At 31.0% G+C, this 20,664-nt stretch overlaps 3 protein-coding genes across 5 annotated transcripts; all 3 read right to left on the reverse strand.

Moving 5' to 3' along the window:
• Nucleotides 1–1,354: 1,354 nt before the first annotated feature.
• LOC126664618 (uncharacterized) lies at nt 1,355–7,042 on the reverse strand. Of its 3 annotated transcripts, none has more exons than XM_050357110.2 (6): nt 6,823–7,042; nt 4,725–4,808; nt 4,146–4,417; nt 2,897–3,028; nt 2,609–2,725; nt 1,355–1,932 (listed from the first exon to the last, which is right to left on the reverse strand). In XM_050357110.2, the coding sequence occupies exons 3-6, from the start codon at nt 4,404–4,406 to the stop codon at nt 1,597–1,599; spliced, it is 846 nt and encodes a 281-aa protein (XP_050213067.1). In that variant the 5' UTR covers nt 4,407–4,417; nt 4,725–4,808; nt 6,823–7,042; the 3' UTR covers nt 1,355–1,596. The 3 variants fall into 3 exon arrangements, with proteins under 3 accessions (XP_050213067.1, XP_050213068.1, XP_050213069.1); XM_050357111.2 differs by having other exon boundaries at nt 4,725–4,829; XM_050357112.2 differs by lacking the exon at nt 4,725–4,808.
• Nucleotides 7,043–9,433: 2,391 nt separating this feature from the next.
• On the reverse strand, nt 9,434–11,232 carry LOC126666311 (zinc transporter 8-like). Its single transcript, XM_050359325.2, has 3 exons — nt 10,466–11,232; nt 10,107–10,256; nt 9,434–9,950 (listed from the first exon to the last, which is right to left on the reverse strand). The coding sequence occupies exons 1-3, from the start codon at nt 11,051–11,053 to the stop codon at nt 9,645–9,647; spliced, it is 1,044 nt and encodes a 347-aa protein (XP_050215282.1). The 5' UTR covers nt 11,054–11,232; the 3' UTR covers nt 9,434–9,644.
• Nucleotides 11,233–17,061: 5,829 nt separating this feature from the next.
• LOC130014532 (zinc transporter 8-like) lies at nt 17,062–20,075 on the reverse strand. The gene is made up of 3 exons (XM_050359323.2): nt 19,435–20,075; nt 18,552–18,701; nt 17,062–17,472 (listed from the first exon to the last, which is right to left on the reverse strand). Exons 1-3 carry the CDS (start codon nt 20,035–20,037, stop codon nt 17,167–17,169), a joined length of 1,059 nt encoding a protein of 352 aa, XP_050215280.1. The 5' UTR covers nt 20,038–20,075; the 3' UTR covers nt 17,062–17,166.
• Between the last annotated feature and the right edge of the window lie 589 nt (nt 20,076–20,664).

Below are 20,664 nucleotides of genomic sequence, written 5' to 3' on the forward strand. Positions count from 1 at the left end.
TTGGAATTTGAGATGTTTAAAATTGAAAGTTTATAGTTATATCAATTTTTAACTTCTTGTTTTTTTAGTTAGAGGTGTGCAGAAATAGTCATTTAGAATAGGGCTAATTGCAAATGCATACACGAACTTTACCCTAATTTGCAATTACAACATAAACTTTGAAACTTGACATGTCAGTAACCAACTTTCATTTTTTGGCAAATCGGTACAACAACCAATCACGCAACGACACATGGCGTTATATTACAATGTCTACGTTAGTGTTTTTCGTGTTTGGTGTATCGATTTGCCAAAAGTGTAAAGTTGGTTACTAACATTGCCAAGTTTCAAAATTTATGTTGTAATTGCAAATTAGGGTAAATTTCGTGTATGAATTTGCAAACTGGTTTGATATTATAATAAAAAGAACATTGTTACTTACATTTGTTAGATAATTAATAAGTATTTTGAATATATTTAAAAATGATTGATTATAAAACCTGAACAATCGCTAGAAATTTTTGAGAGATCTAACGAAACAAACCACAACACAAATATAAAACCATAAAATTTCTTTTAAGAAACGATAAATTTCATATCGGAGAACTACATAGTGTAAAGATTTTATTAAATAAATATTGAAATTATATATTGTTTAGTATTGATGGTCGGAGAGAAGATGATTCCGATCGAAATTGGATAATTACTTTTTCCCATCCAAAAATGAAGATGAAAAAAGCTTTTAAAGAGAATGGAGAAGAAAATTTTAAAGAAAAAAGTACTTATATTGAAGTTCCAATTTCTGCAATAAAACGTACGATAATACCGCTTATTACTACTATCAAGTAAGATATTCATTTTAGTGTCAGTAGTATTTTATTCATTATCGTTACTGCTCTCTTCATTATGATCAAATACCCTAGACTATAGGTTCGTCGCTTCTGGTCAATTGTGTATATATATATATATAATAAATTAATTCATTAATACAATTGTTTAAATAGATTTCAATATATATTTAAGTTTTAAAAAATTAAATCAAATTACACTAATTATTTAAAACCAATAAACTATATCTCAAATAAATGATATAAGCACTATATAGTAATCTGTTAGGTCGTAAGTCAATTTTCTCCCACAAACATTTCCTCCTCAACTAAAAAAAAACTAATTATTTAAATTCCTTTATATAAATTCAGTTATAACCTAGACCTATATAAACACAGCTCAACTTAGCCTTATTTAACTTCGTACTTTTTTTTTGAGAAAATTTAACTTCGTATTATGTATTATGTCGAGTGAAAAATAGCCAGCTCTTCATTGTACTGAAAATACAATGAAACCAGTCTTGTCCTCTACATTCTCCCATCATTGCTTTAAGGGGAAAATAATGGTTCCAATCAAAAGATAACATATTTTGACAAATATTGTTACATTAAACAAAACAATTTATATATGCAAATGGAGTTGCTCTAGCAACGAGGCATAATTTTTCTTGCATTATAATGAGAAATACCCAAAGGATTATTGGCCCCAAAAATACATGAACGGCACTCGCTGTATCCTTCTGCAACCTCTTAAATAACCATCTCATCCAAATTTAAATCGTAAGCTCTATTAATGAAGGTGTTGGAATAGCTCTGGAAGATGTGCATTTGTAAGCTTAGTCTTCTTGCTGATTTCTTTCGTCTTCTTCTTTGTTTTTGGCTTCGCGGTAATGCCCTGTACCTGCGCTGCTGCTCTCCTCTTTGTTGTGTTTGTTGCAGGCTTCATCCCGTTCTTCTGAAGATCCTTCTCAATGTCCAGCATATCACGTGGCAGTTCTATTTGTCGGAATTTCACCTTAATGTCATCGTCCACTTTAATTACAGCCCTCGGATCATTTGGATATGCGATATCCTCTTGTGAATCGAAATTTGACAGCAACCAAATATCGCCACTAGCTTTCAGTGCCTATCAAATAAAATCAACTTTTTCAAGTCTCAATCTGATTGACACGGTGAGCTACAAAATTTGGCACCCATCAACAACAAGAAACAAAATGACGTGACATAATATAAGCTCATCATGCCAACATCATCACAACGAAAGTAATTCATGAGAAAAGATTTCAGGGAAAGAATGCAGAATACAAGATCTTGATGGTTGATCATTAAAAAAACGCATTTAAGGCTTGTTTGTGGAAAAAACCGGCGCAACAATTAACTTGGAAAAAAAATCCCAAATTCTGTTTAAGCAGTCAATGATCAATAAATTGCAGAAATAATCTAAATGGAACTCTTACCACTGTTATCATGGCTGAGGTAAAGACAGAGAAAGACAGACCAAGATTTAAAAAAAGGGTATAGCCTAATGGAAAAAATTAGAAGAGATGAGTTTCACCACCTAGAAAAAAAAAAGTGATAAGATAAGGTTTCATGTAATAAAACATGGAAAAAGAGAAGATAAATCTAAAGCAAAGACCACAAAGAAGGAAACAAAATCAAGGAGAAGGAAAAAAAATACATTTATCAAAAAGAACGATTCTCAAAATCAATGACAAGAGGACATGTCTCTCCCTTCCAAACAAAGCAATTTATTCACTGCACAAATTTTTGGTTCAATTATTTTACTAATTCTGAACTTATACCTGTATATCCTCTATCACAGTTGGGTACGCATCCTTAAGATCAATGACGGCAATGCCCTCCTTGAATTCCCTTATTTTGTGAAGTAGCTGCTTCTTGTCCTTCAAATCGTGCTTGGACTACAAGCAATTCCAAACATAAAATCTTCTTCAATATAAGGAAAAAAATTGTTACTATAACAGTAACAATACTTAAATCACTGATTTCAAAAAAAAAAAAAAAAACTTAAATCACTAATCCAAAATGGTGGTAAGTACCTATAAGAGTTCGAAAGGACTTAACATATTCACCTTGTAAGAGAAGCGCTTCCCATCATAATGCACTTTCGGGTTGTTCCTCAAACTGTCAAAGACGGCTTTGTTGGAGTTGGCGTCAACATAGCATGCCTCATTTATTTGCTCTGGTGTATAACCTTGCCTTGTCTGAAAACATGCAAAAACATGTTTGTGAGAAGCTCAAATCTTAATGGTTTATTGCAAAACTTGACCCAGAAAGGCAAAACAGTTTATGCAAAACCTATAATTTCAAAAGAATAACTGTCAAGGACAAATAAAAAAAGGTAAAGCACAAAACAATAACAAGGGGGAGAGGAGAATGCATTCCTAACCAGAACAATACACTACCACCAGAAACAAGGAACAGTATCGAGCAGAATTCATATGAAAAACAAATGAAGAACAATAAATACTTCAACATAACTTCTAAAAGAAAATGATAAAACAGCAGAGAACTGGCAAAAAAATAAGCCGTGCAAGGTTTAAATTCCTAAATCTATCTTCTCTAGCAATAATCCTTTTAGCCATATATTAAGTACCAATTACAATGAATGAAACAAAACATCAATTCAATACCAACCATATCTCATCCAACAAAAAGAGAGAACAATATACAGCTCACAATGATATGATCTTCACATCGTCTTCATAAAAAGATGTAATGGTCGAAGAAAGAAGTGGAAGAGTGGGTATTAACCTTGTGCGAATTATATGAAAGTTTCAAAATGGGTACTGAACTTTTTCTTGTTACAAAATGGGTACTGAACTATGTGAAACGTTACAAAATGGGTACTCTCGGCAACGTTTTGCTGACGTGGCTTCTTCCTTCGTCCAATTACAAGAGAACACGTGGCTAAGAGTACCTATTTTGTAATGTTTCGCAGAGTTCAGTACCTATTTTATAACAAAAAAAAAAGTTCAATACCCATTTTGAAACTTTTGCATAGTTCAATACCCTCTTAAGTTTAATAAATACCCTGGAAGAGTCGTTTAACATTTCTTCAAGTTTAAATATGTATCAAAATCAGTAAATTGTGGCAACTTTTTAAAGCAGCAGAAACAAAGACATCAAACTTGCAAAGGAGATTCATATTCCCAGCAAAGAATTCAACCGATACTGTGTGACAAAGTCATTTCCCGACAACTACTTAAAACGAACCATAAAGAACATATGTTTGCGTAACGACTAAGCAAACACCAAAAAAGTCTCTTCAATACAATTTTGAAGCATGTAAATATAAAATGAACAGGTAAAAGATTGAACCTCAAAAAGCAGGTCAATAACACGCTTGATCTGAGCACCAACAGGACCTTTTCGTATACTATTGATATGTTGAAGCCTTTCTGTATCATTCGAAAATTTGACAGCAGGAGGCCTTGGAACTATTGGTGCTGCAGGTACGACTTTTGGAGTTACAGTTGCTTTATGCGTTCCTACTCCTGATTTGGCAGCAATGCTTGTTAATGTTGTTTGACACTTCTCTTGCTGCTTCTTGAACCTATTCAATTGTTCTTGCAAAGCCATTTTTTTATCCCCTAACCAAACAAAAATCACAAAAACTTATCCATACATCAAATTTGAAACTTCAACCAAAAAATAGAACAATCAAATATGAAAATTATTAAACATAACCAACAATAATCAGTCCACTTCAACCTCCAATTGCTTAAACATCACAGCAAAACTTTTAATTTCACTGATGAGTTGAGTCCAAATCCTAAATTTTTCAAGTTACGTAATAACTATAAAGTGATTGGTATTAGACATAGATGTATTTATTTATATTATATTTAGTTACGTATATCGGTTAATAATACTACATATTTGATCAAAGAGAAGAACCTTCTCACAGCGATACTTGATCACAATATCCGTCTCTCTTTCTCTCTCCTGCCCGACACTCGCATGCAGTAACAGCCAAGGACTCTGATACATATAGAGGAAGACCTGTAGACTATCAGTTTCAGACTAAAACCTCTAATACTGAATCAACTCAAATACTTTTTGTTGCAATATACATAAACCATCAAATAGCTCAATATCAACTCAAAGAGTCATATTTTCTACTAAAAGTTTTCCATCATACATGTAAAAGAACTCCTAGCTATACAAGTGGAACATGAGACATAACAAGTCCAAAAGATCAAAATAATAACAAAACAGTGATCTCCCAACAAAATCCATACGTAATAAAAACAATAATCCTCTTCAAGATAACTCAAATATGCACACATGTTCAAGGATAACCCTAACGTTGATTATTAAATCCAAAAAATTTCACTTTGAATCGGATGCCCAATTGGTCGTTAATCGTCTCGCTCAAACACAGGAAACTTTTGATTAAGGCCAAATTATTGCAGAAGACATAGTGTTGTTAGGTATACAATTAGATGATTGTAGTTTCGGGTATGTCCACAGAACCGGAAAAGTTTTAGATCATGATTTAGCTAAATAGGGATTACAACAAGGGACTGATTTTAGTTCAAATAGATCCATAGCTCTAATTAACTAGTTGTAATATCTGATTTTATGGTTTAATAAAATCCCCCTTTTCCTCTAAAAAAAAAAGGATAGCCCTAATACAGTTGTAAAACAAAACCTAAAGGCCAAGAACAAATAGTAAATTCCAAATGTTATTAAAACAAATCCACATAAAAGTTAGATTGCATTCACTTAAAAAAAATACAGATTTACATACGAATGATTCATCAAAGTGTTACAACCTGAACGATTATCTGATATAAAAGATATTCTCAAAAACAGAATCTTGATACAATAGATGGGGATCATATGCTGCATTATAGAGCTTACAATGCAAATGGCACATGCATGTAACGTTCAACAACCGAACCATCAAGTGCCAAAATTAACATGCAGCCTCCAAGCCGGAAAGTAGGATGAGGGAAATTGTTGAATAACGGTAAGCAAACAAATGAAAATAAATTTAATCAAACACATACATTCTAGAGAGCCTACTTTACCTTATCTTTTCTATTACTAGTTTACTTATTGAGATGCGGACTAAGTAGTAGCCTTTACAAAGTTTATGAATTAACAAAAGAAAACTATACCACAAAATCAGATATATAGAAGGAAATCGTAAAATTAGAAATGAGAATACTTGTAAGTAAAAGTAAGAAAACAAAACCCAGCAAGAGTGAACAAAAATTGCAGAGATATATCTCAGCCAAATAATCTGATCATATTGCACCCAAGGCAATATATATTGAGTTAGTACCGCCTAGCATTTTTAATTATCCTAACCCAACCTGCAGGGTCTCTCTTCAAAAAACTAATAAGCTCCAAGTGACTTGAAAGCCTAAAACTAAAATAACGATTTACAAAAAATACCCAAAAAACCTAAAGGCCTAGAGAAGAAAAACAATGATTTCCCTAGCATTTTACATAGAACAAAGGATCAAATCTCACCCCCTCAACTCGGCACAAAATATCAACTAAGTAATTCTCAGTGAAACAGATCAAAAGACCCCGTAATTATGCCATTTTGGATCAATTATCCCCTCACCCAATCTCAGCTCATACGTGTCTCTCGCGCGCGCACTTATTTATTCTTTCTTTCTATTAAAATCGTTATCTCAGATGAAATATCATCAACTCTCACAATAAACTATTAAGTGCTATTAACAAATTTACACAGACACATATAAATTAAAGGCTATGTAAGAGAGGATTGTTCACAGTTAAAAAAATAGCAACAATTCTTCAATGAGGATTGACAAGATGAGCTTGGCAGTGAGTGTACTTACGGGATGAATAAATTATACACAAACTGAAATTAAATTAATTAGGGTTAATGAATAAATTATACACAAACTGAAATTAACAAAGCAATTAACAAATTAAAATAAAAAGTAACATATCAATCAAGAAATTAAATCAAGAAACGAGTTGACAAAAAAGTAAACAAAGGAAAGAAAACCTGAGCAAGGGGCGGGGCGGCAGCGATGAGTGGCGGAAGGAAGGGGCGGGAAGGCAGCGACCGGTGGCGGCAGAGAGGGCAGGGCGGTGGCGATGGGTCGCGGCAGCGAGGGCGGGGCCGGGATGGCGATAGGCGGCAGCCTTCACTCTCACTCTCTCTCTCTAAAATTAGGATCAAGGAGAAGATGTGAAAAGGAAGAAGAAGGTAGAGGCAAAAAAGATCATGAGAATTTAAAAAAAAAATAAAGGATATAACTTAAAGAAAACTAAAGTACATAAACATCCTTAAGGTGAACAAAAATTACATAAATTCCATGAAACTACAGAAAGTGGAACAACTGTATAATATTCAATTCGCTAAATAAATCCATTTTTTAAAGGCTAATCACCTGTAAAACTACCGACCTTTTAATTTTTTTTTGCAATAACACCCCCACCTTGTAAAAACTTCAATAGCACTTTATTTCGCATTTTTACGTTTCAATAGCACCATAAAGTATTAAATTGAACTATTTCAGTTGGATAAAATTCAAAACAAGTCCTTTACATTTACCACATATTCTAAATAATATTGAATGTTATAAATACTACAAAAAACTATCTTCTCCATATTTAAAGATGAATAATAATAAGAAAATTATTTAATTAAAATAATTGAATTTCGACCAATCGCCACCTCCTCGAATCCATTACCGACTTTTTCGGACCGCGATTCGCCATTTTGTTTTTTGAAGAACACTGTTCTTCCTCGTTCTTGAGGAAGAACAGAATTCTTCCTTGTTCTTGAGTTCTTCCTCAAGAACTCATCCTCCATGGGAGGATGGAGGACGAGGTGTTCTCGTCTTCCATGAGAGAACGAGCTCTGTTCGTTCTCCATGGGAGGACGAGCTCGTCATCCCATGGAGGATGATGGAGGAGAAGCGGCGGGTGGCGGGGTGAGGAAGATATCGAAAAAAAATGTAGGGTAGAAATTAATATTTTTTAATTTTTTATTTATAGTGGGAAGAGGACTTATTTGGATGTATTTTATGTTAAGGAATGTGTTTGTATTTGTTTAATTAGAAAAAGGTATAAAATGGTCATTTCATTTAGTTATTTTATAAAATTTAATCTTTATAATAATAAAATCATCTATTTTCTTAAATTTAGGGTGTTATTGAAATGTAAAAATGTAAAATAGAGTGCTATTAAAGTTTTACAAGATGAGGGTGTTATTGAAAAAAAAATGAAAGGTCGGTAGTTTTACAGGTGATTAACCTTTTTTAAAATTTAATTAACCATTTGTAAATGGAAGTTGTTAGCAAGTGACGCACTCGCTCGAGAAATTTTTAGGTGAACCTAGTTAACGACGTAGACAGATTTACAATTTTCACATCTAAACATATAAAAATAATTTATACTTTAAATTTTTTGTTTAGTTAGATTTTTTTTAAAAGTTCTTTATTCAAATAGGTCATGTATTTATAAATTTTTAGTTTATTCGGTTTCTCTAAATTTACTGATGTGTCCTATTTCTCAAACATAGCAAATTAGATAGACATTTAAGTTATGTTTCATGAAGAGTGTAATTTACACTTCTTTTCCGGCAAAAAAACTTTAAAATAAATTAAGTATGTGGACTCGAGAACGATAATAGTCTATAAAAGAATCAGATAAATAAAATTTTGAACGTACAGAAGTCTAAAGATAGTTTTGGCCACACAAAAATACATAAAGCTCCTTAAAGTGAACAAAAATAACATAAATCCCAATAAAGTATAGAAAGTGTGAAAAGGGTATAAATATACTCTTTATTCACCAAATAAAAATCACATAAATCCCAATAAATAATTTTTTTTTTAATTTAACAATTATTTTACAGCCATGTTATTAATCTTTTGCATTTTGGTTTTATAATTTGTTTGTTGCATTATATGATCATTAATTTGGGCAGTGAGATTAAAGAGAAGCTTGAGAAAACCAAGGATGAAAAGAAAGCCAAGAAGGGCGAGTTAATTTCCAGGACTTAAAAGTCTCAAAGCAAAGGTGAGCACCTGAACTTTTTAATTAAGACTCATTTCAGGGAGTTTATGAGTCGTTTCTTATAAGTTTTGGTCATATTATTTTTTCTCTAATAATTGTATTCCCTTTTGTATTAGTCAGCTCTTAATTAAGCTTACATTTCCATGACTTTTGAATTTTGAGCACTTGACAAATATTGTATTTTAGTGGTGAGATGCTTCACTTGAGCAATAGCTTTCGCATGACTTATTTATTTATAGATTTTAAGAACATATATTCATTTTTTTTGGAAAGAAATGTAATAAGGCTTATGCATTGAGGAAACTTTTAATGCTTTTCAAGTTATCATGAAGTTTATATGTACTGATTATTTTCATATCTTTGCTTTTTGTAAAGCAACTGCATGAGATATTGAACCAGAATAACAGATATAGATATTGAAGTAAATAATAAAAACTAATTTTTTTCATTAACAATCCAGTTTACTCGCCCCTATTTTTACCCCTTTGAAGCTTTATGTTTAATGAATTAAAAAATAATAATTAATATTTAATATTAAAGTAGATTATGTTTATTGAATTTTAGCAAACTAACTCAAATATCAAACATAAAGAAAACTAATTAAAACCACAGTTACCTTTTCCCATTAGATATCAACTCAACTAATTTGATTTGTCTCCTATTAACTGAAGAGTAGCTCATGGAATGATTAACTATCTTTACATCAACGCAAAAAAAAAAAAGGAAAAAAAACTAAACTAATAGTAACTTACTTATAAACTAATAAATGAGAATGAGAAAACCCTAAATAAACGAAGAAAATTAAGCCCATTTGGCCAAGAGAGACATGCAACCAGCTCCAAGAAGAAGAGAAATATTAACACCAAGCTGAAGTTTAGAACTGGCTTGAACTTTAGGGTTCATGAAATCAGCAGCAAGAAGATCCACCAAAGCCATGTACACTAAAATCCCAGCTGCTGCTGAATTAAACACTCCTTCAACAATTAGTGCAGTTGGGCTACTCTCATTGTAAACATTTGTTATCCCTATGCCTATTCCAATCCCAATTGGAGTTGTCAATGAGAAAAATAATACCATCAAAGCTGTCGCCCTTGCCTTAAACTTGGCCTGTCGAAACAAAGATAATGGTGCGTCAGCGTTTAGGCCGGAAAATCTTTGTTGAAATAAAATTAAAATTTAGTAATAAAAATAAAACGAATCAAAATTCGGTCATCAAAATACAGTATTCATCAACAACCGGAATCTTTGACTAAAAGTGATTACCTGAGAAATGCAGCCACCAAGTCCCATGCCCTCAAAGAACTGATGGAAGGTTAATGCAGCAATCAATGGCCTTATTGTGTTTGGACTTTCAGATGCACCTAATGAAATTCCAATTATTACCGAGTGCACTACAATCCCCAGCTCCAAAACCTGTAATTACAGTCGAACACAAATCAAATTAAATTAAATCTGATTCAATATCATATAGTAAAATATTAATTGACGTCAAAACTTGTAATGAAACTTTCTGATTAAATGTTTAAGGATGTTATCTGACCTTTTTATTCGTTAAATTACCTTATAAATATCGTAAATATGCATAAAAAGTTAGCAAGAAAAGAAAAGAAACGCATTCAAACCTGAGAAATAACTCGATGTCGAAGTAAGTCAGATGTACTAGCATTGTCCGCCAAAACTGCAGGATGAGCATGTCCATGAGTTGCATGAGTATGAACACCAACGTCTTCACAAACTTTTTCTTCATCTCCAGTAGTAGGGGCTGCAGATAATTTCTTTTTGCTAAAATACGACGTAGCACAAGTATCGACCATCAAAGTTCCGATAGCAGACACCATCGCGATAAACCCCGAAAATGGAAACTTCCCCCAAGGATTTTCACCAAGACAGGGGGACGTCAAGTTCTCAAATGCGTCTGGAAGTATATGGACAAACCCCGTTGCTAAAATGACACCAGCCGCATATGACTTGATTATAAAGAAAATATTATTTTCGGGCTTTAGAGCCGGAATAATTTTACCTAGCATCGGGAGACAAACACCAATTGCACCCGCGATCAGAATTGTAGCTGTAGCAACAAGTTTGTATTTGAGAGCTGTGGATTTATCTCGGTCTTGTAAATCATCAGAATCGCAAGTGCATTCGCCAAGAACGAGATTAGGTAGTATAATTAGAAGAAAACAGAAGAAAATGAATAGAAATTTGTTCATGATTCCGATAAAAACACAGCAAACTGATAAAAAAAATAACGGCTAGAATAATACAAAGAGTGAGAAATTATATGAAAACCGTGGTGTGATATATATAGAGGAGAGAAATTAAGTAGTTTGATTTAAAAAGGCTGCATAAAGTTGTTCTAATCTTATAAGGAATTAGTTAGTGATGAGGAAATAATGAAGCCATATTTTTAAAATCCGAACCAGAATAGAAAACTAACGGTATTTTTAATTAAATTGATAATTGACAACTAAATTTTATCTGATAAGATCAAGAAACTAATATATATTTGTAATTGAAATTGGAAGTGTTGATAGAATGTCGTCACCAATATTCAAAAACTTGGGAAATTTAGAGATTCACGTGAAGAGAGCTTAAGATATAGTAGAATTAAGATGTCCATAACATATTATGTGCAATAAATTAGTTTAGAAACATGCCTTATTCAACCCCACGATTTCAGGTATCTGTTTTGATTGTGTTAATCCCAATTTATACTCTTGTACGTCAATTTTGCTACAAAATTCCTTAACTACGTTCTCTTACATATATGAAAAAAAAAAGCTCGAAAAAATTGAATTTAATCACCATTAATTGTATTCACCACTGCACTTATGGCTATTGATTTTCTCGCGAAGGCTTGCCACATCCAAACAGCCATGTGCGAAATTAGGCATGAGTTAATTATGCAATTTTCATGACAGGAATTTAATCAAGGAGATAGCTAGATGTCTACATATGCATAGCAAGAGAAGCTGCAGTTAGTGTACTGAAGTAAGCACCTAGTTACCCAAATGAATTGTTGATTTAGTAATAAATACTTTTATCAGCTCATATTTTCTGTCATTACGCTCTTGAATCTTCTTTATTAGGCATTTTCTTACTGCTCATGATCTCTTTATCATTAAGCAATTTTATCTTCTTTTTTGGGTATTCTATAGATTGGAAATTGATCCCATGCCTTGAATTTCCCAGCCTCTTGAATATGAGTGAAAATTGATCTCATGTCATGAATTATTACAGTATTTCTCTTCATTATTATTGCACTTTTTCTTATTTCATGCTGCTTCATTAATATACTATAAATTAATCAAATCATTACAGAGACTTGGAATGGCCTAATTACTAATCACTCAAAAACCCCTCACCTTTAAACTTTTTTTCAATTCCACCCCGACGTTGAAAATTTGTCAATTTTACCCACTTTTAAATTTTCCGTTTTCAATTGTACCCCAATATTTTAATTTTTGTTAATTTTTTTACTTAAATGATGAAATCATTCAATTAATTAAGTCTAAACATGAAATTAAATTCTTTTTTATTCAAAAAAGTACAAATAAGTCCTTTATTTTTAAAAACTAACTAAAAAACATAATCAAATTAACACTAATTTAAATTCTTAATTAATTTAACTAAATTTAAATAAATTTTAAAAATATACAATCAATATATGCAAGACATGGAGAATGTTTTAAACAAATTTCCAAACGCAAAAGACGTTAATTTAATTTTTCAGGGTACAATTGAAACACAAAAATGCAAAATAGGGTAAAATTGACAAATTTTCAACGTCAGGATATGATTAAAAAGGGGCTAAAAGGTCGGGCATTTTTAAGACATTAGGCCTTCTTGAATCACACGCGAACTTCACAGTTTATTTTAGTTTATTATTTATTGAATTTTTGTTCTTTTATCATTAGGAAATGTGTTTTCTTCTCCTGCAGGTGAACCTAATCCACCACGTAAGAATATGAACCATCCATATAATACGTGACACGTGGCGTGATTATTTAAAGCAACTAATTAATGAAAAGCACATTAATTTTAAATAAAATTTATTAAATACTCATCAATAAATGTGCCTTTCATTAATAGGTTGCTTTAAATAATCACGCCATGTGTCGTATTATATGGATGGTTCGTAATTTTACGTGGTGGACTAGGTTCACCTAAGAATTTCTCGGAATTTTGGCATTAATGGTTGGTAGGATGAAAAAATAAACATAACCTGACAATTCCGGTTAGGATCGAGTTTGAATTGATTTACATTGATATTGTTTTTATAGGTATTGCAATCAGTAGTATCTTATAATGAAGAAGTAGAAGAACATGTTTTGCTCGTTCGATATACACACTTTTTTTATTAGAGTCAAGAGTGGTATATAATTCAAGAAGTGATGAAATTAAATTCATATTTAAGTATCTAAACTATCCGATTGTTTAGCTAAACGTGCTGTAACTGGTTCTGATGGCTTTGTTGATCATACGAGATGGAGAAATTATGTTCCTCTCGAAATTTACCAAATTGTAATGGCTGATATTACAACTTATGATTAATGAAAAGTACTTTTTCCCTCAAAAAAAATAACTACCCGAATGTTTTATGCAAAAAATAATAATGACTGTAATGTGTTCAGTATACTTAATTTCTAATAATTCATGATCTAGTCAAGAAAATAGCTCTGTAGCATATTGATAAGATTAGAACAATAAGTATTATAATTTTCTTGTACTTGCAGTCGTAACTGATTGGTACGTATTTCATTGACAGAAATGTCGATAAAATAAAGGTCTAATGGTAAAAAAAAACAAACCTTTACGACTTGTTGCAATTATATCAAAACCTTTTAATTTTTACAATAATATCCAAATTGCATTTTTTTGTTGCAATAATATCCAAATTGTATTTTTTATGTGAATAATGAATTAATGTTGGATAAATAATGCAATAATATCCAAACGTAAAGGTTTGGGTTTTTTTTTGCCATTAAGCCTAAAATAAAAAGAAAAACATTGGATAAATAATGAATTAATGTTGTTCTGAGACGGTCTCTTTGTTAATTTTATATTTTAGGCTTGGGATCGCAAAAAAAATATGAAAGATATTTGTTATACCCCAGCAATTTGATGCCTGGAATGAGAAGTATAACTTTTCTTCAGATATTTAATCCTGTATATATTTTTATTATATCTATATATTATATAATTGAGAGGACCAACGGAGCCCTCTCATTCATTCTCACCAAATAGTGTATTCTCATTAGTTCCCACTTCTTTCAAAACACTTATTTTAATTTAATTATTTTCTTATTTTAATTTAATTATTTTAATCCTAATTTTTATATTAGATAAGTATTCAATAGTTTGTTGAGAATTTCAGGTTAAACACAATTTATTTACTCTTGATTTCAATTTTTATAAATTGGACCAATCTATTTCTAATTCACATCCGAGATTTTAATTTCGTTGTGTTTTTTGTGCACTCTTGTGTTTATTAGATGCAACACAGAAGTACTTCATTGATCATGACCACAGAAGAAATTAGGTGTAAGTTTGATTGTTTGTGTTTATTTTTATTTATTTACGGGATTGTTGCTATACGCCGGACTTATGTTGACTACATTACCTTATGAACAAGTTGTCTGGAAATAAATCAGATTTAGTATGCCTGACAATTAAAAAGTGGTGTCAACTCTGCAAATTTAGTTTAATGTTTGAAAATGTTAGTTTCCATTGAAAGTCTTTTCTTGAGCTGGGTTCAAGCCAACAAGAAGTAGTTGTTACTCCTGTTCATAAGGTAATCTTATATTAAGAACTTAATTAATTTTCTGCTTCTTTTTATGTTGATTGTATTTAGATTCACTATGCTTTTGTAAACTCTTATGTTTTTTAGTAAGTTTAAATAGTTAATCAGTGGCCTTTGCATCATAGTTTTTCAATTTGTTCTTTATTTAGCCTACCAATCTCCAAATTGTTTTGTTCGTTTGAAGAACTTTGGAAACCATGTCAATTTGCTATTGGATTCATCTTATTTATTAGTGCAGAGTGATGAGATTAAGATGAGTTCTGTTCATGTGTCTTGATCTTATATTTTATATATTTTAACTCTCCTTTTTTTTATTACTTAAACAATAGTTGATATTACATATGAAACTTTTTTATAACAATATCACTACCTTTTTGGCTTAATTTTTTTATTTATCACTCTGTCAATTCCAGTTTATTCTGTGTATAAGAACTGTAGTGTAGTGACAGGAATCTTCAAAGCATATAAGTATTATTGGAAATTAATAAAATTGATATTTTATGTAGAATTAGAGTTTAATATGAATTAGAAGTCAAAATAAAATTCCAGCCTCAAACTATTGATCCAATTTAGTTGATTCTTCTTTTACGCATAATTATGATATGTTGATAAGAATATAATAGATATTATCTCAATCAGAGTAATCTTCTAAATAATAGGAATACTAATCTTATACGAACTCAATTACATGTTCACTCATACTTACTATTCTAAAACTAATTAAATATTTAATAAATTTTTTATATTTCAGCCTATATATATATCAGCAAATTCATTCATTAATAGAACAACCTACAATCTCGATAGTTCTTAATTCAGTCGGTAAAATTGCTTTTTTTTTTTTAATTTGAATTTGTTGAGTCTATTTAGATTTTATAATTATATTTTTATTTAGGTGAATATTAATTTTTTTTATTTTTGAATTTACAATAACTTTTGATATTGTGTAAAATTCCATATGTTCCTGAATTTACAAAAGTATATTGAACTACATGTGCATCAAAAGTAATAAATTTATTTTGGATAGACAAAACAAAGGAAGCAAATGCTATATTTGATTCTAACAGAGATCATCTTTTTGTGTAAAGTTGCATTGAATTAAGATTATGGAAGATAAACTTTTTGCATGGACTTAGAAAACAATGTTATAGTTTTGAGAGACGTAACTTTGAAATTGATCGTGTATTAATATTATTTGCGTTCATATATGTGAGAAATTTCAATTTTGCATGTCATTATTTGGTGGCATCTCTTTATTAGCTTTCGTCTATTTATTTTCTCTTTAGCTATTTTTTGCTTATCCAATGTCAAACATGGAATCATACACTTTCTTCAGGGATTTCAATAAAAATCGAGATAATTGGATAATAAGAGTCAGAATAACAAGAATATAGAAATCAAATTTTGATAACACAACAAATTGAAATAATTGTATAAACATGATTCCAATAGACGAATAGGTATAATTTTATAACAACTAATACTTAGTGTTTTAAAATTATATAATTATGTAGTGCTTCTTTGATCTAATAAGATAAAAATTCAGGCTACAATGATGCAAGCAACAGTTACAAAAAAAATGGTTTAAAAGTTCAACCATCAACTACAAGAAGGGAATGTCTATATCATTAAGAATTTTAGCGTCAAGACGGTTTCAAACGGTTATCGTGTTCTTTCAAGTGATCACCAAACACCAGTAAAAGAAATAAAATGCAAAAAATGTATCGTAGATATTTATTATTTTAAAACAATTCATTATTAGGATTGTTAGATAGATTTTTTTTTATTAGATCATAAATTATGAATTTTTTTTATTAATAATTATTTATATTTTTTTTAAATTTATTACTCTTAAATTATATATAAATTTGATTACTGTCACATATTGTTGCTTCACCACTTTTTTTTTTCAAAGGTAAAATCTATTAATGATGATTAAGAATTAAGATACAATCATATTACAAAAATTAAAACATGATTTTTCAAATTTAAGAATAAATACTGAAAAACAACCAAAATAAAAGCAAAATAAAATAACTAAAAAGAAGAAAAATCAAGAACATGAATCTGACTAAAGGTGTTAATTTGACTCTCGACGATGGAAAAAGTTCTGTTGGTATGAGAATCTTGACTTACCATTATCTGATTTTACCGCTTGATCCGTTGAATCCTAATATTTCTAATCATCTTCAATTAAATTTTAAAAGACAAAAATTTGGATATGAAGGCTGAACAATTACTAAAATTGATTTCAACGTGTGCGACTTTATTAGATCTCATTGACATAATAGAGATTAGAACTTGGAATACTATAATGCAATATAGCCCGAAAAGAAATTATATCATTGAAAATATAGTTTACATTTCTTCTTTACAACAACTCAAAATGTACACACAAAATTAGAAAGCAAAAAATCAAACCTCCAAATATAATTAGAAGCCAAATCAAAGTAATTTAATTACGTAAGAACTGAAAAAAATATGAATCACACAAACTTAAAAAATAAAAAACGAAGAAAATTAAGCCCATTTGGCCAAGAGAGACATGCAGCCAGCTCCAAGAAGAAGAGAAATATTAACACCAAATTGAAGTTTTAAACTGGATTGAACTTTAGGGTTCATGAAATCAGCAGCAAGAAGATCTACCAAAGCCATGTACACTAAAATTCCAGCTGCTGCTGAGTTAAAAACTCCCTGAACAATTAGGGCAGTTGGGCTATTCTCATTGTATACATTTGTTATGCCAATGCCTATTCCAATCCCCACTGGTGTTGTCAATGAGAAAAATAATGCCATTATTGCTGTTGCTCTTGCCTTGAACTTGGCCTGTACACCAAAATATAAAAATAATAATAATTTAGTCAACTAAAACGATAATAGTAAATGAATTCAAAAAATGCTTAAAATTTAAGAAACCCATTTAAATGTTGAGTTAAACATGCATTAGGAATATGTATATGTAAAACAGTAAAAGCATGATCTTAGCATAAATGGAAGTAATTAAAAGTTAAAGAGCTGAAAATTTATACTCCATATAATAACTTCGAAAAGAGGATGAATAAAGATCAGTGGCCTAGCTGCCTTAATTATTAGAGGGACTATTGCCTGATCAATATTTTTACCGTTACCGCACTTTTAATGGTTAACCAATTATACAAAGTTATCAAAAATTACATAGCTATTGTTTTTTTTTTTTTTTAAAGATTATCAAACTATAAAACCGTTATCGAATTATACTTAATAACTAATTAAGCTAATTAAATGTAAGAATATAGTAGTATTTTTAATCAAGTTAACTAGAGGAGTTCCACTTACCTAGGTTTAGTTAGGAAAGTCACTTCCCTAATTAAAGGGAAGTCAAATTGCTAACTTCCCGGATAGTAACACGTATAAGTTGAATCAAGTAAGAAAATTTTGCTACTTTCCGCGAAGTTGGACTTTCTTTACTCACTTATCCCAAAAAATTACTACTCCCTCCGTCCCAATAGAGTTGTCCACTTTGCCTTTATCACACAGTTTAAGAAAAGCAATTATTATTTATTGGGTTTTGTAAAATTTTCCTTACTTTTCTTGTCATACCCCTATTTAATATAGAGTTCACTTGCAATTTACTTTTAATTTATTCATTAGTGGATTTTAAATAAGGTTAATATAGGAAAATTGAGTGTAAAAGATAGTTACTTTTTGAAAGTGGACAAGAGTTTTGGGACAAATTTTTTTCTCAAAGTGGACAACTCTATTGGGACGGAGGGAGTATTAGTTTTGAAATTCAGACACAAAGTTTGACATTTAAGAGTAGAAAATTAATAATTGTAGGAATAATATTTGTCATAGAATAAAATGAAATAGAAAGTCTTATTATTAGGCATGTCATGTATAGAGATGAGATATTGAAAACTGGTAACCTGAAAAATGCAGCCACCAAGTCCCATCCCCTCAAAGAACTGATGAAAAGTCAATGCAGCAAGCAGTGGCTTTATTGTCTTTGGACTTTCGGATGCACCTAAAGAAATTCCTATTATTACTGAGTGCACCACGATCCCCAGCTCCAAAACCTATATTCACATTACACTGAGTCAAGCAACAATCAAATTTTATAAATTTACAAACAAAACAAAACAAAAAAGACTTGATAATGCAAAATTTCCAGAAAAGATTGAACTATGATTATATAAATATGGGGTTAGTTTTTTTTGGCAGTCACTGAGCTATATACTTTTAATAAAACGGTTTCGAACTTTTATTTTTAACCTTTTGATAACCAATCTAATATGTTTTAAAAATAAGAGGTTACTCTCTTATTTCAGGTTGGTTTTTCTTATATGGAGAGGTTATCCGATCATTTCAGATCAATTTTAACTTATTTGGGAGGTTACTGTGTGCCACAGCGGGTAACAAGCCGACAACTACTCAAGCGAAACCGGTATGAAATGGACGAAAACCTTCCGTTTCTAAAAAATATTAATTGGGTACTCGGAATGTTACAAATGAAATATAGGTAACTTTTTGTTTAAAGGACATAGTTTGGTAACGGCAAAATTTGTTAACCTTATTTTCTGTTTGGAGTAGTGGTGATCGATCAAAATGAGTTGAAATAAAAAGTTCCATATATAATAGAACTTCTGCAATGAAATTCTGATGTAACTATGCACAAAACAATCATGAAGTTCTAACTATATAAATAAATATAACAAACATCCGATACAAAGTTTAGACCTACGGAAAAATGAATTGATTGACTATTGAGTGCAACTACGTAAACAAGAAAAGAAAAGAAATTGTCCAAACCTGAGAAATAACTCGATGTCGAAGAAGCTCTGATGCACCAGACTTGTCACCTAAAACTGTACCATGAGAATGTCCATGAGTTGCATGAGTATGAACATGAACCTCTCCTCCAACCTTCTCTTCGTCTCCACTAGTCACTACAGTGGATAAAGATTTTTTACTTATACCCGATTTGCTAAAATACGACGTAGCACAAGTATCGACCATCAAAGTTCCAATGGCGGACACCATTGCTATAAACCCGGAAAACGGGAACTTTCCCCAAGGATTTTCATCAAGACACGGAGAAGACAAATCATCGAAAGCATCCGGAAGTATATGCACGAACCCCGTTGCCAAAATTACACCAGCCGCGAATGACTTGATTATAAAGAAAATATTCTTTTCGGGGCTTAAAGCCGGAACAACTTTTCCTAGCATTGGGAGACAAACACCAACTGCACCGGCAACAAGAATTGCAGCTATAGCTCCAAGTTTATATTTAAGAGCTGTGGATTTATCTATGTCTTCTAAATCTTCAGCATCACATGTACATTCACCATGAACAAGAGATGGTAATATAATTAGAAGAAAACAGAAGAAAAAACTTAGAAATCTGTTCATGACTAAGAAAATACGAAGAGTAGTGTATATGAAATGGGTGGTATGATATTTTTCTATTTATAGAAGAGATTATTTAAGTAATTTGATTAACTAATACAAATTCATTATATATGGACCGTTCTTGATTTAAAATGGCTACATAATTGTCATTCGGTTATCACCAAAAGGTGTTCTTATCTTATATGGAATTTTATATTAGGGCTAATGATGAGGAAATAATGAAGTCATGCTATTTAATTTTTGAATCAGAACAGAAAATCACGTATTTTTTTAAAATTTAATTGACAATTGACAACTAATTATCTGATAAGATCAAGAAACTACTATCAGTAACAATAAAATAAGATGAATATGTGTCGTCAGAATGTCGACACTTACACAAAACTCAGGAATTTAAGGCATTCACATCAAGGGAGATTAAGAGATGGAGTAGAAGTCAACCTAAAAATGTCGTTATTATTTGAAATAAGTTAGCTAGAAACAGTAGCAGGCACATTGCACACATTTATCTGTTTTATTTTATATATACATATAAACAGACTTTTCAAGGTTTCCTTCGGGAGGAAAAAGTGCAGTTTGCAGCAGTGTTTTAATAATTCGGCCGAACCGACCGGTGTAACAAGTTCG

This window comes from Mercurialis annua, linkage group LG1-X, assembly GCF_937616625.2.
Source record: "Mercurialis annua linkage group LG1-X, ddMerAnnu1.2, whole genome shotgun sequence".
Taxonomy (NCBI): Eukaryota; Viridiplantae; Streptophyta; class Magnoliopsida; order Malpighiales; family Euphorbiaceae; genus Mercurialis; species Mercurialis annua.

What these genes read in the sequence shown, in the direction of transcription:
- LOC126664618 (XM_050357112.2), bottom strand. Translation starts at nt 4,406, where the DNA reads ATGGCTTTGCAAGAACAATTGAATAGGTTCAAGAAGCAGCAAGAGAAG. An exon ending in TTATTGACCTGCTTTTTGAG is followed by an intron (nt 3,029 to 4,145) that starts GTTCAATCTTTT and finishes GCATGTTTTCAG; the next exon opens with ACAAGGCAAGGTTATACACC. An exon ending in GGAAGCGCTTCTCTTACAAG is followed by an intron (nt 2,726 to 2,896) that starts GTGAATATGTTA and finishes AATTGCTTGTAG; the next exon opens with TCCAAGCACGATTTGAAGGA.
- LOC126666311 (XM_050359325.2), bottom strand. Translation starts at nt 11,053, where the DNA reads ATGAACAAATTTCTATTCATTTTCTTCTGTTTTCTTCTAATTATACTA. An exon ending in GACATCGAGTTATTTCTCAG is followed by an intron (nt 10,257 to 10,465) that starts GTTTGAATGCGT and finishes CTGTAATTACAG; the next exon opens with GTTTTGGAGCTGGGGATTGT. An exon ending in TTGGTGGCTGCATTTCTCAG is followed by an intron (nt 9,951 to 10,106) that starts GTAATCACTTTT and finishes TTGTTTCGACAG; the next exon opens with GCCAAGTTTAAGGCAAGGGC.
- LOC130014532 (XM_050359323.2), bottom strand. Translation starts at nt 20,037, where the DNA reads ATGAACAGATTTCTAAGTTTTTTCTTCTGTTTTCTTCTAATTATATTA. An exon ending in GACATCGAGTTATTTCTCAG is followed by an intron (nt 18,702 to 19,434) that starts GTTTGGACAATT and finishes ATGTGAATATAG; the next exon opens with GTTTTGGAGCTGGGGATCGT. An exon ending in TTGGTGGCTGCATTTTTCAG is followed by an intron (nt 17,473 to 18,551) that starts GTTACCAGTTTT and finishes TTTGGTGTACAG; the next exon opens with GCCAAGTTCAAGGCAAGAGC.